Below are 25793 nucleotides of genomic sequence, written 5' to 3' on the forward strand. Positions count from 1 at the left end.
TAAATATCCCTGATTTTTAATTGAATAAAAGTCAAAAATGCGGGAAAGATAAAACTTTTTGAAAAGTTTCTTCTATTTTCTTCATGTGGGATCAATTACAAAGTGCGACTGCGGGCGTATGAATGGTTTTTAGATTAATGAATTCATATTCATATATATATATCTCTATAAAACCTTAAAAAACCATTAATCTACAAGGTTACCCACAAATGATGAGACTTCAGAGTCAATTGTACGGAATTTATCCTTACACCATTCCCATCAACTTATTTCTATATTTGTCCAATTTTATATATATAAGCCATTAGATTACTATAGCTGAAGCCGAATACTTTAACCATGGGATCGTCGCATTTTAAGAGTTTTCAGTCGTCTTTACTCCTCTCATCCTTTGTGGGAAACCCTGTATTTTATGTTTATGTATTATTGTTAACCATAAACCTTAAAACCTTTCTCCGTAAAATGTCGTCTTTAATCAAATAATACCCCGGAACCAAACCCAACCTTTTCTCCGGTAAATAGAAACAACTTTTGAAAAGTGAAAAACGTTTTAATATGGTAAATGCTTAAAATCCGTGATTTTTGCTGTTTTGTTCTAATCACTAGACCCCCTCATTTTCTGCTACTGCCAGCATAAAGTAAGAACTTTTAAAAATCAAACATTGTTCACAATTAAATATTTCAACGATTTATTTTTAAACTGTTATAGAGGACGTGAGTCAGACATAAAAACGCATAAATAACTTCCAGTATATATATTTCTTATAACTTATTACTAGAGGGTTCAGAACTAGAGTCAATATCGATATCACACGTGTAGATGATTTATCAGTACTATGCCCCGTATCCGTTCTATCTCATTCTGTTGAATCCTGTGGAACTTGTTTAACGCGGCCAGGCATCGTCTTCCACACTGTACTTAATTTTAGTTTAGAAATAAACTTCATTGAGCATAGACTATTGATTAGTAGTGGAAATTGGGAAAACTAACCTGATAACTATAGACGCCCTAGGAACCATACCTTAAGAAAATAAATCTCCGGGGAAACCAACCTGAGACCTATAGACGCCCTAGGAACCATAACTTAAGAAAATAAATCTCCGGGGAAACCAACCTGAGAAATATAGACGCCCTGGGGACCATGCTTGAGAAAACTGATCTCCGTACAGGGAAACCAACCTTTGATAAACCACGAGGCCTTCTTTAGCTCAATTTTTATAGTCCTATTATTGTCAGTTCATTTATATAAATGTATACAGCTAAAGTTAGAAGGCAATCCTTGACGAGGGGAGGAAGGCAAGCCAAAACAATTACTCGTCTGAACCACATTCTCCTGATTTTCTCACTCAAGCCACCTCGAAATCCTCGTCCTTCCATTATTATTATTTTAAATGTCCAGCCCTTGAAGCCTAACTTTCATAATTCATAAATTACATCGAAGGATTTAAAAAAATTTTAATTCAAATATTTGTTTTTAAAAACAGTTTAAGTTTAACGTTCTATATGAATTGCAAACATACAGGGTGGCGTTTCATCCTCTTCTTCTAAAATGCTGGAGATTCCAGTATTTTAGAAGGATTTTCTAAATATAAGGGTGCCCCCCCTAGTTGCTCCTCTGTTCACCACGGACACGCCTCAAAAACAACTTTTTATTTCGGGAAATCCCTCAAATCTTGAAATCGAAAAAAAAACATTAAACGTGAAAAAATGAAAACTCCAACGTCAAAACTGTCTAGGAATATATACAAACTGTTAAGACGTAGAATTGGCCAAGAGCAAGGATACAGGGTGTCCCACATCAAATTAGATCGTGTATAGCTCAACATTTATGAATTTTGGGACTAATCAGAAATAAAAATAAAATATTTTTAAAAATGCAAATCTTTCTATCAAAGTGTTCTTGCAGAAAATACTAGGTTTTTCCAGTTTTCTTTGCGCATTTTGATATGGGAAGCTCTGTATATAATTGCCTATCTTTTATATGAATCTAGTTACTAGGTGACTCCCCGACGTTTCGTTGTATTTTGAAGTGACTTAGTACATGCATGATTGTTAACAGCGCGCCGGTAATTCGAGAACGTTGTAGATATAATCGTTTTCTAACTTAGGGTAACCTTGTGAATAAGACATTTATCTCTATAAATACTTTTACAAACAAGAAAAATGTTAAAGGATTCGCCAACGGTAATGATGGAGGGGGGGGGGGTTGTAAGTCGGGAATAGGGGGAAGAAGTTCAAAAGGTATAGAAGAGAGAGCTAGGGGGGATATATAGGGGAAGCAGGGGGAATAGATATCTATAGAATAAACTATTGATAAAACATGAACTACTGTTAAAATATTTTCCATAGTATTCGCAGTTTAGGAAAGCCTTTGAAACAGTGAAATCCATTTTAATGGCGAAATTATCTCTGAATTATGTAATTTATGAATCAGTAATAACATAAGAGTTTAGAAGAAATTTAATATTGTGAATTGAACGTCGACTTGCCTTACTTTTACTTAAAGGGAGTGTTCGCGAAAAATGAAATGGGGTATAGGCTTAATGCGATAAAAAAGCGCTTTTGATCGCTACTAATCTTAAATCTATCTGTTGCGTCTATAAGGAGAAAATTGATAAAGACATCTCATACCGAAGAGCGTAGCACCCATACAAATTGAGGAAGTTGGAACATAGGACTTAGACCGTAAAAAAATCAAATTAATATCAAACAAATCATTCAGATATTACAATATATAGTCATCGATTATCTTTCGCCACATTTGTATATATTTGATAATTCATACTAGTTTTGATTTTGTTTTTTAAAATAACATTTAGCTTCCAACTTGTTTTCGAACATACCTGGAAAATATGAAAATGTCGTCTTCATTCCCAAAAATCATCGAAACAGGAATAAACGTTTTTATAAGTAACTTTCAGAGCATAACAATTAAAACATATTATGAAAAATTAACAATATACAAATGTGGCGAAAGATAATCGATGTTTATAGGTTGTAATATCTGAATGATTTGTTTGAAATTAAATTGATTTTTTTACGGTCTAAGTCGTATGTAGCCTATACCCCCTTTCATTTTTCATGAACACTCCCTTTAAGGAATGTTCTATGATTTGCATCATGTTTACAAAAAATGTCTTTAGTCGCTATAAAGACACGTATTTTATTGCAAATTTGAAAAAATAACCATGTATTATTTTTTGACATTTGTTGTTAAATATATTTAGTTTGAATTTAAATTTTTCAGAGGGTTTTAGACATTATTTTGTTGAAAACAATGCAAGGTAATATAAACTATAACTGTGACGTATCCGGATTTTAAAAAAATCAGATACAAATAACGGTTCACATTTTCAAGATGGTTTTGCCTTTCAAAACGCAAAGATCAACACTTTTAAACTTATATAGTGCTCAGTCGCCGCCCCCCTCCCCTCCTCATTTCTTAGACCTAAAGTAGTCATCCGTCTTGAAGTTGCAAGCTTTCACTGTAAAATCAATGAGAATTTTGCTTCTAATCTAATTTTCTATTCTAATCTAAAGCTAAAAACAAGTGTTTTGCAGTTTTAAAGTTTTCATCTTTATTGCTGTGTAACAATAACTATTTATGACACTGTTATTTTGGTTCGCAGTGTTATAAAGCTTTTGGACAGAAATTTTCTCTTTATCGAGAAGGTTCAACCCTTTTTAGATTAAATTTTGTCCCGAGCAAAATATCCCGAGGGACAAATATTCTATTGAAAAAAAATATTTTTGAAATATCCTAATTTTTTTGGAGAAAATCCGGGAACCAATCAAAACTTTTTAGCACACGTGCTATAGTGTACAGCTAATTTAATTTTATAGCACGATGGTTACTTTATAGCACGTTCATTATGAAATTCACGATAAAGAAGAATGATAAATTACATAAAAGTTTCATAAAGTTTTTTTTTAACTTAGTGACATAAAAATCAATGGACAAGTCGTTGTTGACCTTTAAAGTCGACCCAGTCTTGAAATTAGTTTTTTTTTTGTAGCAGTTTATATCTATTTGAACCCATTTCTTCCATATATTTTCTTCAATTGCCAGCTAAATAATTTGCTGAATCTTTCAATAAAAAGAGATTACAGCAAAAACTGAAAATTTAGATCCGGACATCGAAGAGGTTTTACGAGCTGCAGGGATTAGCGCCCATCTTCTTTTTCAGTTGTAAACATTTTCGCTATGTAAACATTGTAAACAAAATCAAACACAAAGTTTGCGGATTTTCTAAAATAAAATCTTGGATTTTCAAAATTTAGAGGAAATTGAATTTTGATGGAGGCAAAATTTTTTTAACTTTGATTATTCAGGAACCTTCCCTAGGGTCACGTTAAGTCGCACACAAAATTTGGGCCCGATCGGTACAGCGATTTTGACGTTTATTCGATACAAACAGACAGAAAACAAACAGAGATTCAAAGTTTATTTACAGAATACTATTCAATTACTTGTATTAAAGTGCAAAATTTCCAAGTTTTTTGTCTTTTGATGATAATGATAATAATATATAATAATAATGATAATGATAATAATATATAATAATATATAATGATAATGATAATGATAATGATAATGATATATAATGATAATAATAATGAAAATGAAAATGATAACATGATAAAGATGATGATAATGATTCTTATGTTTGTAGTCCCCCCATCTGCACCAGCTCAGCGGAGAATTCATTAGTTAATCTAACTCCAGCAGAATATCTAGTTGTTAAACGATTCAACAGGTTTCAGGTACAGGGTAACCCATAGAGAATGAGAAAGTAAAAACGGCCTAAAACTTTTAAAATATGACCATTCCAAGGTTAAATTAAGTCAAGATCACCATGATCATGATCATCATCAACATAATCCTCATCATGATCATCATGATCATCATGATCATCATCATGATCATCATGATCATCATCATGATCATCATGATCATCATCATGATCATCATCATGATCATCATGATCATGATCATCATCAACATAATCCTCAACATCATCATCATCATCATCATCATCATCATCAGCATCGTCATCATCGTCATCATTGTCATCATAATCATTATCATCATCATCATCCTTATCATTATCATCATTATCATCATTAGCATCATCATCATCATCTTCATCATTAAATGATTAAAGAAAATAAAGTAATTTTCCAGTTGTAGGGAATTGTGAATAAAAAAACTGAGAGTATAGATTCGTCCCCTATGTGGGTAACCCTGTATGTTTGCACAAATCGATGAGAATTTTGCCAATTACTTCTTAAACACTAAAATGGAATAAAATGCGTTTAAAGTTCTAAAATGAAGTGCAGAAAAGTACATGTAAGTTAATGAGGCAATTTCATAACAGTCTGATATTACGTGGGAAGGGATTGGTATGTATATCTATATGTAGTAAGTAGCTTTACAAAAAGTTCTGGAACGAATGTTTTTTTAATTGTTGATAATTAACAGAAATTCAAAATTTAAAAAACTGTACTATTTACACTCAGGTACAGTGTACAGTGTACAGTGTACACTGTACAGGGAACGAAAAAGTAAAAATTAGACTAAAAAAGTCAATCATAGAGTTTGTCAGAAAGTGAGGATAGTTAAGAGAATAACTGGTAAGTGAATGAATAAGTTGTGAGTAAGTGAGTGAGAGGATGTTAATGAGTTAATGAATGATTAACTGAATGACTGAGTGACTGAGAGAGTAAGAGAGTGGCGAATGAGTTAGTGAATGAACCAGTGATTGAGTGACGGAGTGACTGAGTGAGTTACTAACTGAATGACAGAGTGACTGATTTAGTGGCGAGTGAGTTAGTAAGGTGGTGGTGAATGAGGGAGTGAATTAGTGAATGGATCAGTGAAAATGTAAGTGAGTAAGATAGTGGTCGGGTAAGAAATAGTTGAGTTAGTTTTTGAATTTAAAGATTATTAGAATAAAAGTTAAAAAAAATATTTAATTTGCAGTTGCCTGATAGGATGAGAAACCAACATTTTGGGGAGTCCTCTGCCAAGGAATAAAGTGGAAATATCAAATATTATGATTAAATCATTTTTTAAATATTACTTGAAATTTAACCCTTTAAAGGCTGGGGGGTCTGAATCTATGTATAGCCTGAAGACCAAAAAAATTTAATAGTTTGGGTACTAGGGACTAAAGATGTTAAAATGTAAAAAAATTATTATCTTAAATTGTTGATTTCTATAAAAGCTACTTGTGAATTGATCAGGTACAAAGCTTTTCAGGGTACCGGCCGGTGTGAAAGAAATATGAAACTTTTGGCTTTAAAAGCTAAGCTCTACATTTATAAATAAAGGAGAACAGTTTGCTGGCCCCAACCAACCCGGAGATATCTAATCCTGTTTTTAAAACCTCGTACAGGTAAACCTATAAACATTTTTGAACTAACAAAACTTTAGTGAAATTTTGTTTAACAATACGAACATTTTGTTTAAAATTGGGAAAATTTTGTTAAAAAATAATTAACATTTAGTTTGAAATTATGAACATTTAGTTTAAAATTGTGAACATTTAGTTTAAAATTATGAACATTTAGTTTAAAATTATGAACATTTAGTTCAAAATTCTGAACAGATAGTCATGGATATCTCACACATTTTCTAAGCACTAACATTCTTGTTGTAATTTTGAAAGAAATGTTAAATATATCGAAAAGCATTCAGTAAATTCCATAATACTAAAAAATGTTTGGGGTTTTTCTTAAAATTTTAAAAACATTAATATTAAAAATACAGGAAGTGTTCCAAATTTAATAAAAACTTGTAGACATGAAAATGTATCATACACTACAGAGGTCTGTGTTCTGTTTTGAAGGGTAACCCCTTTCTAAATTGGAAATTCATATTTTATATACAAATGGTCGATTTTAAATTTTGTTCTGTTTAGTTACCTTGACAAGACTGCTTTTAACCCTATCCCGATTGGGCTTTTGTTGTCTAATATAGATGGGGGGGGGAGTGGTGTTTTTTAAATTTTATTTGATGAGTTTTCCCTTAGAGTTGAGATAGGGGAGTGTGATATGTCCTTAGTCAAACTTTTTAAGGACTGCTCATTCAAAACAAAGTTAGACCTCTAACTTTAGTTGTTAGGGTGTAAGGGAGGATTTTTTAAAAGTTCACGCAAAAGTATGCAGAACAAATTTTCAAAATAGTTTTTTGACTTTTTGAATATTAACATATGACACATGTTATCAGATCCATTTTTCAAGGTCTTTTCAAATATATAAGTTTTAGCCCTGTAGCTTAAAGGAAGTGTTCGCGAAAAATGAAAGGGGGTATAGGCTTAATGCGATAAAAAAGCGCTTTTGATCGCTTCTAATCTTACTTCTATCTGTTGCGTCTATAAGGAGAAAATTGTTAAAAACGACTAATACCGAAGAACGTTATCCATACAAATTTAGAAAGATGCAACATACGACTTAGACCGTAAAAAAATCTATTTAAGTTCAAACAAATCATTCAGATATTACACCCTATGGTCATCATCGATTATCTTTCGCCACATATTTATATAGTTTATTTTTCATAATATGTCTTAATTGTTATGATCTGAGAGTTACTTATAAAAACATTTATTCCTGTTTCGAGGATTTTTGGTAATGAAGTCGACATTTTCATATTTTCCAGGAATGTTCGAAAACAAGTTGGAAGCTAAATGTTATTTTAAAAAATAAAATAAAATAGATAAAAGAAATAGATAATAAAGCTACAAGGCTAAAATTTATAAACTTTAAAAGCCCTTGAAAAATGGATGTAAAAACATTTGTCACATGTTAATATTTCTCAAAACTAAAACATATATTTTTGAACATTTTTCCGATGTACTTTTTGAACTTTTTTAAAATCCTCTCTTGCACCTTAACCATTTAAGTTAGAGGTCTCATCTTTTTTTTATAAGCAGGCTTTATAAAGTTAGACTAGAGAAATGTATCAAACTCCCTAATCTCAACTCTAAGGGAAAAATCATAGGGGGGGGGAATACCACCCCCCCCCCCAATCTATATTTGACAAAAAGAGTCTAATCGGGACCAGGTTTAACGAATATATTTCATGCAGTGAATATGGAAAGTACTCCCCGACCATCCACACTCTGCCATCAACCTACCACGGACTCAACACACGATTTACAAATAAGGAAAACTTTTCTTTTCAAAATATTCTTATTTTTTTAGAGTCAAATTTGCATTCTGCATTTTTACCTACAATATAAAAAGTTTTTTATTGTTCTGAAGCAAATAAGCGACATTTTATATTTATAATATAATTCTATTTTTTTAAATATGTATTTCACGGATTTTCATTGAAATCGAACATATTCAAGAAACTTGCATTTTATAAACTTATATATCCAACAGTCTTGTGTTATCAATATCATTTGGGAAAATTTGTTTTTTATTGTGATTTTTACTTTACTTAAAAAATTTTAATATTAAGATTAATAATGAAAATATTAATATAAATACATATATAAATAATAAATAATGCAAACAAAACATTTCAAAACAAATGTCGCGATTTAATGCGAAGAAAAAAATCAAAGAAAATTTGTTCAGACAGCTCGTCATGGAATGTTCAGGAATCACTCCTTGAATATTTAATCAGGTGATACGTTAATTTTAATAAAAATTTCAAGAACAAGAATATTATGTTCTTTATAGAAAAAAAATATTCAATCAAAGGTCAATTGAGGACATTATGACTGAAAGAGAAAAAATACGTTTTTGTCTATTCCGCGCCAGTATAGAGCGAGTTTAAGTCAACTTCTTTGTTTTTTAAAAATGGTTTTAAAAGTTCGCTGTGATCTAAAACTGTGATTGAAAACGTTGCATCTAGTGCAAAAAAAAGAAGATATTGCATACTGAAGTTTTATTTATGTATATTGGGCGTCCCAAAAAATAGTCTTTATTTAACAAATTACAAAGACGGATCAGATTTTTATAAAGTCGAAATAAGTCCAAACTTTCACTTTGGACAGGTCTTATCTCATGTTTTTTCAATAACAAATTTTTTGTTCAGGAGAGGTGGGCCTGGGAATCAGTCGCAAGAAACTCTTGAAAACAAGTCATCAATTTTTGTTATCTGTGAAGAAAGAATAGAAACCGTCATATTTTCCTCATTTGCAAAAAACTAATACGCCATGTTACACCTTTAAAATCTGCTTAATCATTGGCATTTTCCAATGTTTCTATATATCTGAAACCTTTCATTAAACCAATTCTGTTTTAACAAATCATTGATGCCACCATTATCTTTTTTTCCTTTTTTATGTTTTCCATATTCAATTTGTTGTTGTAAGTAGAGTAACTGTTTCGTGATATGTACACGTGTCAAAAACTAAGAATTTTAGGAAAAATAAATTAATAAAATGGAACATTTTTAGATAAATAAAAAACTCAAAAAATGCTTTCTCCTCGGGCTGCAGGTTCCCGACGCAGTTCCTTAGTTCCACAAACTAAACTACAAATGGTAAATTTATTTTTATTTATATTTTGTTTTCACTTATATTTATTAAGAGCCAACCAGAGTTAAGCCCCCCCCCCCCCCGGAGGTGATGCATATCCTGTTATTTCCTGAGAGAAAGGGAGTCCCGCCCCCCGGGCCCTCCTTGAAGTGTCAAAACATGGTTAGCCTCCCCCCCCGGAAAAAAATCTTAGCTAAATACGCCCCTGGAGCGTATTACATCTATTACAAAGGCATAACAAGGGGAGGGTTTTATTTCATTCAAAATAAATGAAAGCGTTCGATCTGTCTGTTCAAAATAGGGTTTATAAGGCAAATGGATTTTACTTGCGCGCGATTTCGGGCCCTGAGCCCAAAATTTAAAAGATTATCATTGAACGAAACTTCAAAGTTTCCTTTTTGGGGTCTTAACATTTGTGTAGATTTTGATTTTAGAGATTCGAAAAAAATGGAGAATATTAAGAAGCTAAATAAAATAATATTTCATAATACAATTATTGATATAAACAAAACTGCTTAACCCCATTTATGAAACCCAGGCTCTAAAACTGGTTTTCATAACGATACCCTGTCTTAAGTTTTGGGCTCTGTGAACTCCTCGCAATTCCGCGCAATTAGAGAACTGTTGCGCACAACGAAATTCCGATTGGAACACCTTGTTGACTTTAAAAATCACTATATTAAAATAAAGAGATCCAAATGGATATTTCTAACATTTATTTAAAAAACGAAAGTTTTGAAATATTTGCACATAAAGCGGAGTTAAAATTGGTTGATTTAGAAATTAACAAAGGAATTAATGATGGATATTTGATGGCACTTCATGGGAGTGTTGTAGAGCTTCATGTTGGTGGAGCAGATCAACAGGAACTGGGACAACAGGGCTTATCAATGGAACTAAGGCAATGCAACTCGAGATAGCGGAAACTTCGGTCGGAGCCGGGCACAAGTTTCCTAAGTAAGCTTCTCAAGAAGTTAATAGGGAGATCAGATGTATAAGCACGCCTGCTGTTAGCTCAGTATCTGCATCATCAGCATGAAGGAGTCAAGAGGCTCCCTGTGTCGGAGCTGTTACCAGCCCAATTCTCCTAACCTGACTGAGGGCTGGGGTGTGTAGAGGGTGAGGCGGGGAACGAAGGAGCAAGGGTTACATGTGTGTGCTTCATGGCGGAAATGGATTGTGTGTCTACTCACATCTTAAAAATAGTTGACGGCAATTGAGTCGGTAAAATCGTCTTCCTTATATTTCGAATTTGTGTTAACACACCTAGTTTAAATCATTTATTTCTATTCATAATTTTCCATCTCAATTCATAAGTATTCATCTTAATTCATAAGTATCCATATCAATCATAAATAATCATCTTAATTAAAAAGTATTTATCTCAAATTATAAGTATTCATCTTAATTTATAAGTATGCATCTCAATTCATAAGTTTTCATCTTAATTCAGAAGGATTCATCTCAATTCATAAGTATCCATTTTAATTAATAAGTATCTATCTAAATCCATAAGTATTCATCTCAATTCATAAGTATCCAGTTTAATTCATAAGTATCCATCTTAATTTTTAAGTATTCATCTTAGTTCAAAAGTTTTCATCTTGATTCATAAGTATTCATCTTAGTTCATAATTATCCATCTTGATTCATAAGTTTTAACCTTAATTCATAAGTATTAATCTTAATCCAAAAGTATTCACCTTAATTCAAAAGTATTCATCTTATTTCAAAAGTAGCCATCTTAATTCATAAGTATTCATCTTAATTCAAAAGTATTCATCTTAATTCATAAATATTCACCTTAATTCAAAAGTAGCCATCTTAATTCATAAGTATTAATCTTAATTTTCTAAGTTTTCATCTACTATTTAAAACTATCCATCTCAAGATCTGTATGAACGTCTATATGATTCAATCAAGAAAAAAGTTAGAATGTTTTTTCCTCCTGAAATAACAGGATAACTATGAGATAGTTTGTCAGTTATAACTTAATTATAGTATTCTACTTATTCATGTTCTAGTCCCAATCCACTTTCAATATTATGTTTTTTACAACACAATCACAAAATCACAATCATCCTATAAATGTAATTGGTTTGTTTGGTTTAACATTTTCTTAAATCTTTTCATGAAATCCGCCAATTAAAACTGGAAAATCTACGCATATTTAGGTGTGAAAAAAAAACGAAAATGAACATTTAAGGACAAAAACAATGAACTTAGTGTTTTAATAAAACACTAAGTAAGTCTACTAGTATATAATTGTATTTATTATAGATTTTGGATTGGCTATTACAGGGTTTGTTTGTATCCATTAAACATCAAGAAGGCTGCCGCTATTTAGCCGATAAGAGTCCAAGAATTTTTAGAATTTTAGAATTATTTTTTTAAAAACAGAAAAATTGACAAAACTTTTGAAGAAAGTCAAGTAATTAACTTTCTTAGGTTACTAAAGACCTCAAGACAACAGAGGATGTCTTCGGTGACCTGTTGAAAAAGGTGATATTCCTTAAAAAACATAATTAAAATGTTTTACTTTAAATTTATAATTGTTTACAACTACAGTGGTAGGCGAATATATCAATACAATAAAGACGACTTTTAATTGTTTAAAGTTTTGGTTGTTCACAAGCATTTCTCGATTTACAAGTTAACAAGTAATCAAAGAGAAGCTTTTTTTATTGACAACATCTTTTGACTGTTATGTTCATGTGTATTTATGTTGTTAAACATCGTGATTTAAATCAAAATTGATATCAAACGTCGTCTTTATTGTATTGATATTACCACTGTACTTTACAGGGAAGTTAAGAGAATTTTACTTTACAAAGGGTTCCCAAGAACAACTGGCAAAATTGTTAGGTGACAATTGTACACAATTTTATCCTCTATTAACATGAAAATGCGCCAAATTTTTCACAAAAACTTTACAGAGCTGAAAACTTTTGAATGGGATATCCTTAATCCCGATCGGTTAATTAATCTGGAGATTAAAAATGAGAGAAGAACAAGCATTATTTAATCTGGAGATTAAGAAAAAGAGTGGATCAAGCATTAATCCCGATATCCACTATTCAAAAGTTCCCAGCTCCGAGCGGGTCGTTATTCACTTAATTATCCCAAGGAACATGAAGTTACTTAACGTTCCTCTGTAGGGGGAATTATGGGTAGGTGAAGTTGGTCAAAATGCTGCAAATATTCCAGGTTTTGGACTCTATAGAACCAGGGGACACCATTCCTGAAGCAGAAATAGGAACATTTTATAAATAAAATATTTTTTATTCTTTTTAAACGTAGTTTACAAAAGAATCTAAAGATCCAGTTAAGTTAGGGGGAGTGGTGAATATTTTAAACCTAAAAACTTTTAATACAATAAATCCTTAAACTTTCAATTAGTCAAACATTAAATTAAAAGAAAGTCAGACGCAAACCGTTAAATCTTCATTGAAGGGAGTAATGACAATTTTTAGGTATCCCCATATTCAAATTTAGCGTCAAACCAAAAATTATTAAAAAATAATTTTTTTATGTAAAAGTTGAAAATTTTTAAAAAGGAACGAAGTCTTACTTATAAAAGGGACGTGTGATGATCTTCAGATTGGGGCTCACCTATTTGAAATCCTCAACAGTCCCTTTATGTAAGCATTCTTACTAGATCTTCTAGTATTTGTGTTTAGAAAGCGTTTAGTTCGAATTTAATTCTAGAACATATTTATATTTAACTTTTGTAACCACTTAGCAAGATTTGAATTATAAAATTTCAATTTTTCACAAAAAAGTAACACAATTTTTACAAATTTTTTAAAATGTTAAAAAGTTTGTAACATCATTGACAAGCTGGAAAGGAACATCAGCCTAGGTAAAATAATATTGAAATATTCAAATATTTAGATATATTGAAATATTGAAATATTCAAACAATTAAATAGCCAAAGTTCAGATATTCCAAAATTATAATATTCAAATATTTAAATAGTTAAAAAAGCAAATATTCTGATATTTAAATAATCAAAAATTCAAATATTTAAAATAATTGTGCTTTAGTAATTTAACTTTTTTTAATTTATTAATTTTTATTTATTTGTTGGGTCAAGGGGGTCAAAAAATCGTATATTAGGAAATTACCACTCATTCAGTTAATAGGTTTTCTCAACAAATGAAAAGACATTCAACATTTTAAAATTGAGTACTCATTAAGAAAATCGGATTCGGAATAATTGCAGACTTTTCGAGCATTTACGAAGTTAAACTTATTCTTTTTACTTAAGAAACTTAACGGATTTTTACAATTTGCTACGAAATTTTCAATAATGTTCAAATTTTCAAAAGAAAAAAGAAGATGACAAAACTTCTACTGGTTTCCACTGCAGTTGATTTTTTCTTAACTTAAATGTTTAGTATCAGTGGTTGCTAACTATTGTAAACATAAAGAATCAAAGACTGAAGATCCCCACCCATTAGGTAACCTTTTCTTTACAAAGTTGAAGGTATATAGATGTCGTCTTACTTTTACGCGTTATTGATTCATAACCCAATTTACTGTTGATCTTTTCAATGACTCTCCATTTAAAAAGCGAAGGTTCCTATGGTTCCTTAAATAAACTTAAGCTGATCGAGATTAAGGAAAATATAGTTGTTCTTATTATTTTGAAAATTGTTTTATCTTGGACATTGTCTCCCCTGGCTTCAGTGTTACCCACAAAAGATGAAACTGTTAAGACGACCCAAAACACCTATATTATGACGATTTAAAGCTTGAATTTTGGTTTCTTCATTTATTTTAGTATTCTATTTGTGTACTAAATGACGAGGCAAATAAATGAGCCAATTTCTGAAGTTTCTGAAGTCTCATCCTTTGTGGGTAACTCTGTTTATACTTTATAATACTTTTATTATTTATATACAAAATTATATTATAAAATTTCGTTTAGATGCTGATATAGGAGATCGCAGTAGGCTAAAGAGAGCAATGCAGGTTATTTTATATTGCATTGCAAAACCTTTTCATATTTTTCTTCACCAAATTAGGAAATAATTTATACAGTGATAACCAGAAAACTCTGGAATAGAAAGTCGACTTTTAAACTTAAATTAGGACTTTAAATAGTCCAATGAGCATGAAGCACAGCTATTGTGCAGACTGCAGTGTAAACAAACCCATTTCACTTAACAATTGAAATAATAACTTACTTGTATCGCTATTTACTTCTTAGCATCATTAAATGCACGTCAGTATTGCTTAAATGTCTTCTTCCTATTCTGCAGTTTTCTGGTTATCACTGTATAAAACATATTATTAAAAATATTTTCTCTTTGAGGTTACGAAACGTTATCTGGTCTTATAAATTAATTGGGAAGGATAAAATTAATTTTGAAGAAAACAGATTACAGTGATGAGACGACTAGAAGTACCTAAACAAAAGTTAATCTAGGGGTAAAAAATGTGCCAATTAAACATTTTTAGAGATATTTAACTAAATTTAACAAAATATATAGCTATTGCATTTCTAAATAAAAATTACACAAGACGACTCACATGACATTCAACTTTATACTGGTACTATAATATTTTTAACACAAACATCATTAAATTGATAGAAGACATAAAATTAAGAGTATTATACTTAGATATACAAAAATATTGATCGCTAACATGCAGACTGTAAAGCTGAAAATTGTACAACCCAACGAGGTTATAGTATATAGAGTGATGATGTACGCTAATCCTTTACTAATTGTACAGGCCATGTACTCCACTTCCAAAGGTCAATCTGTATATTACAGTACTCGGGGGTGATTTCTGAAAATATTTATTTTTATTTAAGCAGAAAAAAATTTTCAATCAAAAACTCTGGGCTATATGGATCTCGGTAATTTATATAACTAAAAAATAAATAAATTTTCTTTATTTTCAATTACACTTTTAAAGGAAAACTTAAACACTAATAATTCAAACTAATATTGGAATATCTTACTAAAAATTGGTTACTTTAAAAGACTTTTATTCATAAATTGTCATACAATTTTTATTTCAAGCATGAAAATACTTGATTTGAGAAACCAGGGGATCCATCAACTTTTGCACTCCAGTCTCTAAGCATACTCTCATGTGGAAAACAATCTTCTAAACAGTTCTGAAATAAAAATAAAAGATATATCAAATATCAAACTATTTTAACGATTACTAGACTAATCTTATATTTCAAATGCGAATAAGGGCGCATACAAAAATAAATGTAGGGGGGGGGGGGCAAAAAATGGGGGAAAAAAATGTTGCCCCCCCCTAAGAGCTTCTAGGGGGGGCAGGTCTAGGTAGGGGCACTCTGCCCCCCTGTATACACCCTTGATTACGAACATTTGCTCTTTGTATACAGTGAACAAACAAATAAACAAAAAAGTTCTTGGATTTTATTCAAGTTTGTTGCCAAAAAATCTTTGATGTTAAAAAAGATGGATGAAAATCATGTTGTATGAGTTCCACCCCCCCTCGCCTTTCTAGGGAACTTAAACTGTGCTTAACTAACCTGTAGGCTTGCGCCTAATTCTCTGAAAAATCTCGCCAGGAATTTGAGAAGCAGAAGCCATTAGTAGCTCCATGGTACTCTCTTAGATGGATATTTTTGGCACGCAGTTTTAAGTGTATCCTGGAGATCTACCACAGTTTTTTAACGTTTTTGAAGGTTGTAACATCTCTCTCTGTATTTCATTCCAATTTCCGCACTATCTTGGAGAAGTTGAATTGTTTCTTGAGAAGAAGGCAGGGCATAATTATGATCTTTCTTTATCACTTGGACATGAAAATCTGTAGGAACAGCCAAATATATGGGTACAGAATTGTTCCACAACTTTTACCATAGAGACTTCTATAGCATTTATTTTTAAAATACCGAATGCATCTCCGGTTAAGAGAGTCTGTTTTCCATTTGACTATTGCAATCCCTGCTCTTTTATCGTGTGCAAGATTACATTTTTACAGGAAGACGTACTATTGCAGTCTTTTACAGAGCAATATTTCATGGTTAGGATACGATTCTGGTAAAACTGAGTAAAATTTAAGACACAAAACATCCCCATACACTTGTACTCCGAAAGCGTACTGCATATTTGATGTGTGTACTGTATGATATAGGCCATAATCTCTTAATATCCCTTATAAGTAAACTGTCCTAGGTGTACACTTAGGCTAGACAGCGGCCCAGGTAGTTAACTATCATCCCCTGGTACAACCCCTTGATTTGAAAAGGTCATTAAATACGTTTCACTTCTCGGGGTCAATCTGTAGAGTATTTTTTTTTACTAATTTATTAAAAGAAGTTTAATAAAAACTAAGCTTCTCCCATTAACTTTGTTTAGCTTTTAACCCTAAACTGGCTTGGCCGGCCCTACAGTTTTTTTTGTCCTAGCACTCATTTTTGTCACTATTATATTACCGTGAAATTTTGTGACTTTTAATGAATAGTTAATCTAAAGGATTTTTCTGTCAATTTTTGTTTTAATTTATCTAGTGTATTATATCTTTATTCAGTTACAGCTTGAATTAAACCAAATGATTATTATCTAAGGTTATTAAGGTAATGTAAATTGTCTTCTAACCGTTGAAATATTAATTCCGCTAAATTTATATAAAAGAAATTTACCAAAGGAATTGAGTCTTTGCCACACACTGAAATTTTCTAAGCCCTATATATTTGCAACCTGATGGTGTAAATCATTGATTTTTCAGATTCAGATTAATTGATCTAACATAATTCATAGTTTAAAATATCTGGTTTTTTAACAAATTTAACTCTATCCGATATTATTTGGTACATTAAAAACTTAAAAACTGCAGCTAACACTATAAACGCTTAAACATTCTTCATACTTTTAACTTCATAGTTGAAAACAAATTTAGCAATTCATTTTTGATGCTTAGGGTAGGGTGGAGGATGGTCAAACGACTGGTTGATGTTCCACAATAGTCCATCACTATTTTCTATTCATAAAGCTTTACAGATATGACATTTATTTATTTAAAAAGCCCTGAAAAATGGATATAAAAACTTGTGTCTAACTATGTTGATATTAGTCAAAAACTTTTAAAACTATTTTTTAAACCTTCCTAGAGCAGCCAAACCATTAAAATTAGAGGTCTACTTTTTTAAGAGCTAGCTTTGTACAATTGAACTAGTTACGAACCCCCCCCTCCACCCCCACTACGATATGAGACAAAACCAAATCTGGAAAGGGTTACATAAAACATTATTTTATTTGATTTATCTTTATTGTATAATATCCGTAGATACTGCTGGGATTGTTCAAAGAAATAATATTGGAAAAATCTAAAAACAAATTGAAGAAAATTAAACCTGAAGATGAAGTTATCAGGTATCAGTTTGATAAATAGAAATATATAAAATCTAATTTTTTTGGATTACGCACAATTCCGACACATCTTGATTCTTGATTACGCACATTGAGGACACATCTTGATTCTTGATTACGCACATTTCAGACACATCTTGATTCTTGATTAAGCACATTTCCGACACATCTTGATTCTTGATTACGCACATTTCAGACACATCTTGATTCTTGATTACGCACATTTCAGACACATCTTGATTCTTGATTACGCACATTTCAGACACATCTTGATTCTTGATTAAGCACATTTCAGACACATCTTGATTCTTGATTACGCACATTGAGGACACATCTTGATTCTTGATTAAGCACATTTCAGACACATCTTGATTCTTGATTACGCACATTTCAGACACATCTTGATTCTTGATTAAGCACATTTCAGACACATCTTGATTCTTGATTAAGCACATTTCAGACACATCTTGATTCTTGATTAAGCACATTTCAGACACATCTTGATTCTTGATTACGCACATTTCAGACACATCTTGATTCTTGATTACGCACATTTCAGACACATCTTGATTCTTGATTAAGCACATTTCAGACACATCTTGATTCTTGATTAAGCACATTTCAGACACATCTTGATTCTTGATTACGCACATTTCAGACACATCTTGATTCTTGATTGCGCACATTGAGGACACATCTTGATACCTTACATTGAGGAACTCAATGAGGTACTCAAAGTACGTAGATTGAGAACACACATTGATGACACTTAATGAGAAATTATATTGAGGACTCTCATTGATGACGCACAATAAGGACACACATAGAGGACACTTAATAAATAATTTTAGGACACTTATGGCAATGACACTTAATGAGAAAAGATATTAAGGACTTTCATTGATGAACAAGAATAAGGACACATACTAAAAGCGCCATTTTAAAAAATCTAACAAATTTTTTTTTAGCACACGGATACCTGGACCGAAAAGTGCTTCTAATGATCCTAAGGAAACCCTGCAAAAGAAGGTTATTTTCATAGATTAATACAAATACAGATTTTTAAGACTTAGAAGTTTTTAGTTCAAATAACCCTGTGGAAAGGGCCCAAAGGAGTTTGCCACGTTGAATTACAAGGCAGAGAGAGAGAGAGAGAGAGAGATGTTGCGCGTAACTCCTATAAGCTTCTGTATCAGGGTTATTGTGAACGAAATTTTCGTAAACCTTGAAAAGACTTCATCTAGTGTTCTATCTGTATTGTTAATTAATCTGTAAATATTTTCTATATAAAGTATTACATATATAGTATTTCATATAAAGTATTGATCTCAGTTAAGTAGGTTTATGACTGAAAAACCCACTATACTAGCCTAAAAATTTAAATGGGAAACTTGTATAGAATCACAGGTATGTTCTCAGTTTAGGGTTAAGAGTTTATAGTACAGTGAGTTTACTTTTAGAAAAAAATCTTGTTTCCAAAAAAAGGGTTCCCATGCTAGTTCTTCAATAAAAAAGTACGTATGTATCATCAATTACTAATGGTTTTTAATTTAATTAACTTTAGCAAAATTTTTAAACATTACTTTAGCAACTTGAATTTCAGAGCTAGGGAGAATAATTATTTATTCTCGCTAAAAATAGGGCTGATAATTAATAGTTATAATATTTTATTAGTTTTTTTATATATAATTTCTAGGAGGAGAGATTTCAGTTTATGGCTCGGGATGTGGTTTTTTATCTTGGTAAGTATTTCAATGAACTGATTCTCCTTCTATAGTAGTGCATGTCTGTCTGACCCTTTAATTTCGAACAAAAAAATTCAATTATAAATATAGAAATATTAATAAATAATCCTTGTTCAGACAAAGATTAAAAAGGTAATGTTGTGAATCGGACATGCCACTCTACAAGTATATTGAGGGTTAATTAAAATTACGCCTCTAGTCCCTTTATTGTTAAATTTTATTATTCTAGTCACGCAAAGAATCAAGGAACTTAATTATTTGAAGGATATTTTAAAATTGCTTGTATTTATCAATTTATTTGATCCACGTAAATACAGACTACTGTAAAAATTTGCATCACTTTTAAGGACTGGGTCAACTTAGAAGTGTCGCCTAACTCACAAATACTTTTGTGTAGAACATTCTAATATTATATTGCAGTACACGAGATTGTATTTCATATTATATTGCAGTACATGAGATTGGTAGCTAATATTATATCGCAGTACATGAGATTGCATCTAATATTATATTTCAGTACATAATATTGTATTTAATATTTTATTGCAGTACATGAGATTGGTATCTAATAATATATTTTAGTACATGTGAGTGTATTTAATATTATATTGCAGGACATGAGATTGTATCTAATATTATATTGCAGTACACGAGATTGTATCTTATATTATATTGCCGTACATGAGATTGTATTTGATATTATATTGCAGTACATGAGATTGTATCTAATATTATATTAAAGTACATGAGATTGGTTCTAATATTATATTACAGTACATGAGATTGGATCTAATGTTATAGTACATTACATGAGATTGTATCTAATATTATATTGCAGTACACGATACTGTATCTAATATTATATTACAGTACATAAGATTGGATCTAATATTATATTGCAGTACACGAGATTGGATCTAATATTATATTGTAGTACATGAGATTGTATTTAATTTTATATTGAAGTACATGAGATTGGGTTTAATATTATATTGCAGTACATGAGATTGGTATCTAATGTTATATTGCAGTACATGAGTTTCTATCTAATATTATATTGCAGTACATAATATTGTATTTTATATTTTATTGCAGTGAATGATATTGTATTTAATATTATATTGCAGTACATGAGATTGTATCTAATATTATATTGCAGTACATGAGATTGTATTTAAAATTATATTTCAGTACATGAGATTGGTTCTAATATTATATTACAGTAAATGAGATTGTATCTAATATTATATTGCAGTACATGAGATTGTATCTAATATTTTATTGCAGTACATGAGATTGGATCTAATATTATATTGCAGTACATGTTATTGTATCTAATATTATGTTGCAGTACATAATATTGTATTTAATATTTTATTGCAGTACATGATATTGTATTTGATATTATGTTGCAGTACATGAGATTGTATCTAATATTATGTTGCAGTACATGAGATTGTATCTAATATTATATTGCAGTACATGAGATTGTATTTAATGTTATATTGTAGTACATGAGATTGGTTCTAATATTATATTACAGTACATGAGATTGTATTTAATATTATATTGCAGTACATGAGATTGTATCTAATATTATTTTGCATTACATGAGATTGGAACTAATATTATATTGCAGTACTTAATATTGTATTTAATATTTTATTGATGACACATTTTTTTTAAATCGGCATTTGGGAAATTTCCCAGATACCCAGGCATTTGGGAAATTCCCCAAATTCCTATAGGTATTTGAGGGTGGTATATTTATAAGTTTTTGGAAATTTCTTAAATGCCAGAGTATCTGGGAAATTTCCCTAAATGCCTGGGTATCTGAGAAATTTCCCAGATACCCAGGCATTTGGGAAATTTCTATTTTTGACATTTTTGATTATTCTCCCTCATTTTATTGCAGTACATGATATTGTATTTAATATTATATTGCAGTACATGAGATTGTATCTAATATTATATTACCTTAGATGAGATTGTATTTAAAATTATATTTCAGTTCATTAGATTGGTTCTAATATTATATTACAGTACATGAGATTGTATCTAATATTATATTACAGTAAATGAGATTGTATCTAATATTATATTGCAATACATGAGATTGTATATAATATTATATTGCAGTACATGAGATTGTATCTAATATTATATTTCAGTACATGAGATTGTATCTAATATTATATTGCAGTACATGAGATTGTATCTAATATTATATTACAGTACATAAGATTGCATCTAATATTATATTGCTGTTCATACGATTGTATCTAATATTATATTACAGTACATGAGATTGTATCTAATATTATATTAAAGTACATGAGATTGTATCTAATATTATATTACAGTACATGAGATTCTATCTAATATTGAACATAATTTTTTATTGAAGTTCATGGCATTGTATAATATTACATTGCAGTACATGATATTGATTTAATGTTATATTGCAGTGCATGAGATTGTATCTAATATTATATTGCAGTACATGAGATTGTATCTAATATTATATTGCAGTTCATGAGATTGTATCTAATATTATATTGCAGTACATAAGATTGTATCTAATATTTCATTGCAGTACATGAGATTGGATCAAATATTATATTGCAGTACATGAGATTGGGTCTGAAATTATATTGCAGTACATGAGATTGTATCTAATATTAAATTGCAGTATATGAGATTGTATTTAATATTTTATTGCAGTACATGAGATTGTATTTATTATTATTTTGCATTTATAAGATTGTATAAAACATTTTACTGCAGTACATGATATTGGATCAAATATTATATTCCAGTACATGAGATTTTATCTAATATTAATTTGCAGTACACGAGATTGTATCTAATATTTTATTGCAGTACATGAGAATGGATCAAATATTATATTGCAGTACATGAGACTGGGTCTGAAATTATATTGCAGTACATGAGATCGTATATAATATTATATTGCAGTACATGAGATTGTATTTAATATTATATTGCAGTACACGAGATTGTATCTAATATTATATTGCAGTACATGAGATTGGTTCTAATATTATATTACAGTACATGAGATTGTATCTAATATTATATTGCAGTACATGAGATTGTATTTATCATTATATTGCAGTACATGAGGTTGTTTCTAATATTATATTGCAGTACATGAGATTGGCTGTGATGTAAACGGATTCCTGGGAAAATGTCCGAAAGATCAACAAGTTGAAGACTTTCTTAAAACGTTTAAATTGTTTAAGGCAGGACAGAAGTTTAAATTGTTCAAAAAGTTTAAAGTTCAAAATTTGTTTAATAAGGTCAATAAGATCACAATTCAGGAGAAGGACTAATATGAGTTGATCATAGTTTAATAATAATACAGATAGAAGCAAAGAGAATAGATTATATATTAGAGTGGAATTTACTAGAAAAAAGTGTAAAACGGCCATTTTGTTGTACTGTTTCCATACTGCAAGTGTACTTCACATATTTGTGATATAAAACCTTTTGGACCCAACAACATTTTATAGAAAATTTAAAATTAATATTAAAAAAAACCAAATTATGAAATAGGCTGGTTTCATAATTGACCAATAATCATTTCAAATAGACTCTATGCCTTTCACTTTACATACGATGATTTTCCGCTACAGCTATAAATCAAATGATGTTTTTTAATAAAGTTTATTTAACAGCTTTAAAAAATTGAAATGGATATTCTAGGGAACATACTGTATTATGTACTCTAATGCATATAATTTGTGAACATTTACATGATTTGTACACTTTGAACTCCCTTTCAGGCTGAAAGGGACTGACAAAATTCATACCGAGAGATTGACTAAATTCCAGTCTAATATATATTCTATTCTCTTTGGATAGAACACTAGATGTCGTCTTTTCAAGATTAAATGGGTTTTCGTTCACAATAACGCTGAGGTAGAATACCAAAGGAGTTACTTGCTATAGCTCTTTTTCTGTCTTGTCATTCAAGGAGGTTTCTAAAAATACTCCTTAAAAACATAACTTTTAAAATAAGAATTTTATCGATACCAATACTTTATTCTTGAATTGAAAAATACGACTTAGTGTATACCCATCCAACATTACAGGGTTACCCACAATCGATGAGACTTTTAAAGAGACAACTGAATGCATTTTTTACTGTCTGTTTACTTATATATTTAGGATTTTCTGTAACTGTTAAATTTTTCAGTCTTTCGCAAATCAATGAATAAGTAATAAAACGCCTGCATTTATGACTGACTTTGGAATCATATGTTTTATCTCGTCCTTATGGTCGTCTTCTTTGTGGGTTACCTTCAAATCAATACTATGCCAGCTTTGAAAATTAAATCAGGTCCATTTTTTGGCCCTAAATCAAACAATTTTCAAGATATGAAACGTAAAAAAATGAACAGTATTTGGTGGCGTCTGACACGTTTTTAGATACATATCAACATATTTTAAATATCTTTTTTTTTCTTTGCTAGCGCCATCTTTTTTTCAACCGTTAAAGTCATTTTCGTATGACAATTTAAATTTTACAGAAAAACTTTGTTTCATAAAGTTGATCCGACAATACCAATCCAATACCAGATGACTAAATTGAGATCTATAAAAACAAACTGTAAACAACGGCCCCCTTAAATATAAATGAAGCTTGAATTTGCCGTTTAACATTTGACTTAAACTCTGACTGCAGGGGTATGCCAGATCCTTGATTGCCAGACCAAGAAATACAACGCTAAAGGAGGAAGAAATATTGCTGCAAAAAGTAAGGTAAGCTCGATACTTCCGCCATAATTGAATCCTTATATGACGTATCTGCTTATTGGCAGAGGCTGAAGTGCTGGTGAGAGGGGGGAAGGATTTTCTCCGCTTATCAGGTGTAAGAAGCGAAGAAAATCCTTCCCCCCTGTCACCAGCAACATTGTCACTTCTTCTAAGACTCTGCTACGTCATATGAGGATTTTGTCCATTGCTGTGAGGACGACATTTCCCATACATAGTAGTGTATCCAGAGTATCTATATCTACCCTATAAAACAACCTTGACATCGAATAAGTGGTAATTGAGGATATGGAAAGCAAATCAAATTTCGAATAATTGAATGTTTGAACAAAGATGTGTTTAGTCTCCGAGAGGGTTTTGAGAAAGTTCTAAACGAATTGGAGAATGATCTGCAAGTTCTACTTTCCAGTAGAAATACAATACTAGGAACTTAATCAATTAATTAATCAACACACAACATTCAATGAATCAAATAAAAAGGACTATATGATGAATGATAGTAAAATTTAATTTAATATCACTACTATTTTGCATCAGAAAATTTGTCTCTGTGCAGCCTATAATGTTTAATTGATTTCTGCCAGGATCCAGAGAGATAGAAGGGAAGGATTTGAGAAACAAAATTGAGGTTAACTTTTTTTTACACTTTCAATAAGATCTTTTCAGTCAGGGGCAAAAGCGTGAATTCTTGGGGTGGAAATAGTTTTATTTTTTTTATTTTTGCACTTAATTTTGATTTTGTGCCAAAGACCATTCTTTTAAGTTAAAGTTTTTTATGTGAAGCTTTTGTGAACAAACTAATTTTTTTTTAAATAAACGAAAAAAAAATACAATCAACGAATTGGATTGTTTAAAAACATTAACAAACAATTTAAATCAACGAGCAATATTACTGTATGTTACCGAATGATTTAATTGAACAATCGTTCAATTAGAAAACGAACAATATGGATGGAAAATGATGGATATCTTAAAACCAAACAACGAAAGGGATTGTTAAGTTAAAGTTTAACTTAACCTGTCTATTTGATATCACATTTTGATAAAATAATTCCGCTGTTGAAAAAACTTTAATAGCCAAAGCTTGACACAACCATAAAATAAAGCGATTGAAAATTTTGATTTGATGCAAGTCATCAGTTCCTCTCTGAAGCTTAGTAAAATAATATTTTACTCAATTCAGGAATGCCAAAATGAATCCTCTGTAAACATTGAGGAGATCCGAAAAGAAACACTGTGCAAGTAAGTGCTAAAACTTCCTAAATCATATTGTTTTTCTTCAAATTGTTAGATTTTCTATAAATTGTCTTTATAAATCTAGGTCGTTTGTTGCTTGTCGGAACTTAATATTACACGTTCTATTTTATTGCAACGCCTAAAAAA

At 30.6% G+C, this 25793-nt stretch overlaps 1 protein-coding gene across 1 annotated transcript; it reads left to right on the forward strand.

The window, feature by feature from the left end:
- The first annotated feature begins 8588 nt into the window (after window positions 1–8588).
- On the forward strand, window positions 8589–25656 carry LOC111703511 (uncharacterized). Its single transcript, XM_023475467.1, has 15 exons — window positions 8589–8639; window positions 9054–9503; window positions 11947–12000; window positions 12706–12754; window positions 13319–13360; window positions 13900–13962; window positions 14433–14476; window positions 17783–17868; window positions 18834–18894; window positions 19562–19607; window positions 22782–22876; window positions 24322–24398; window positions 24754–24836; window positions 24995–25038; window positions 25594–25656. Exons 2-15 carry the CDS (start codon window positions 9438–9440, stop codon window positions 25654–25656), a joined length of 873 nt encoding a protein of 290 aa, XP_023331235.1. The 5' UTR covers window positions 8589–8639; window positions 9054–9437.
- The last annotated feature ends 137 nt before the right edge of the window (window positions 25657–25793 follow it).

This window comes from Eurytemora carolleeae, unplaced genomic scaffold (genome assembly GCF_000591075.1).
Source record: "Eurytemora carolleeae unplaced genomic scaffold, Eaff_2.0 scaffold560, whole genome shotgun sequence".
Taxonomy (NCBI): domain Eukaryota; kingdom Metazoa; phylum Arthropoda; class Copepoda; order Calanoida; family Temoridae; genus Eurytemora; species Eurytemora carolleeae.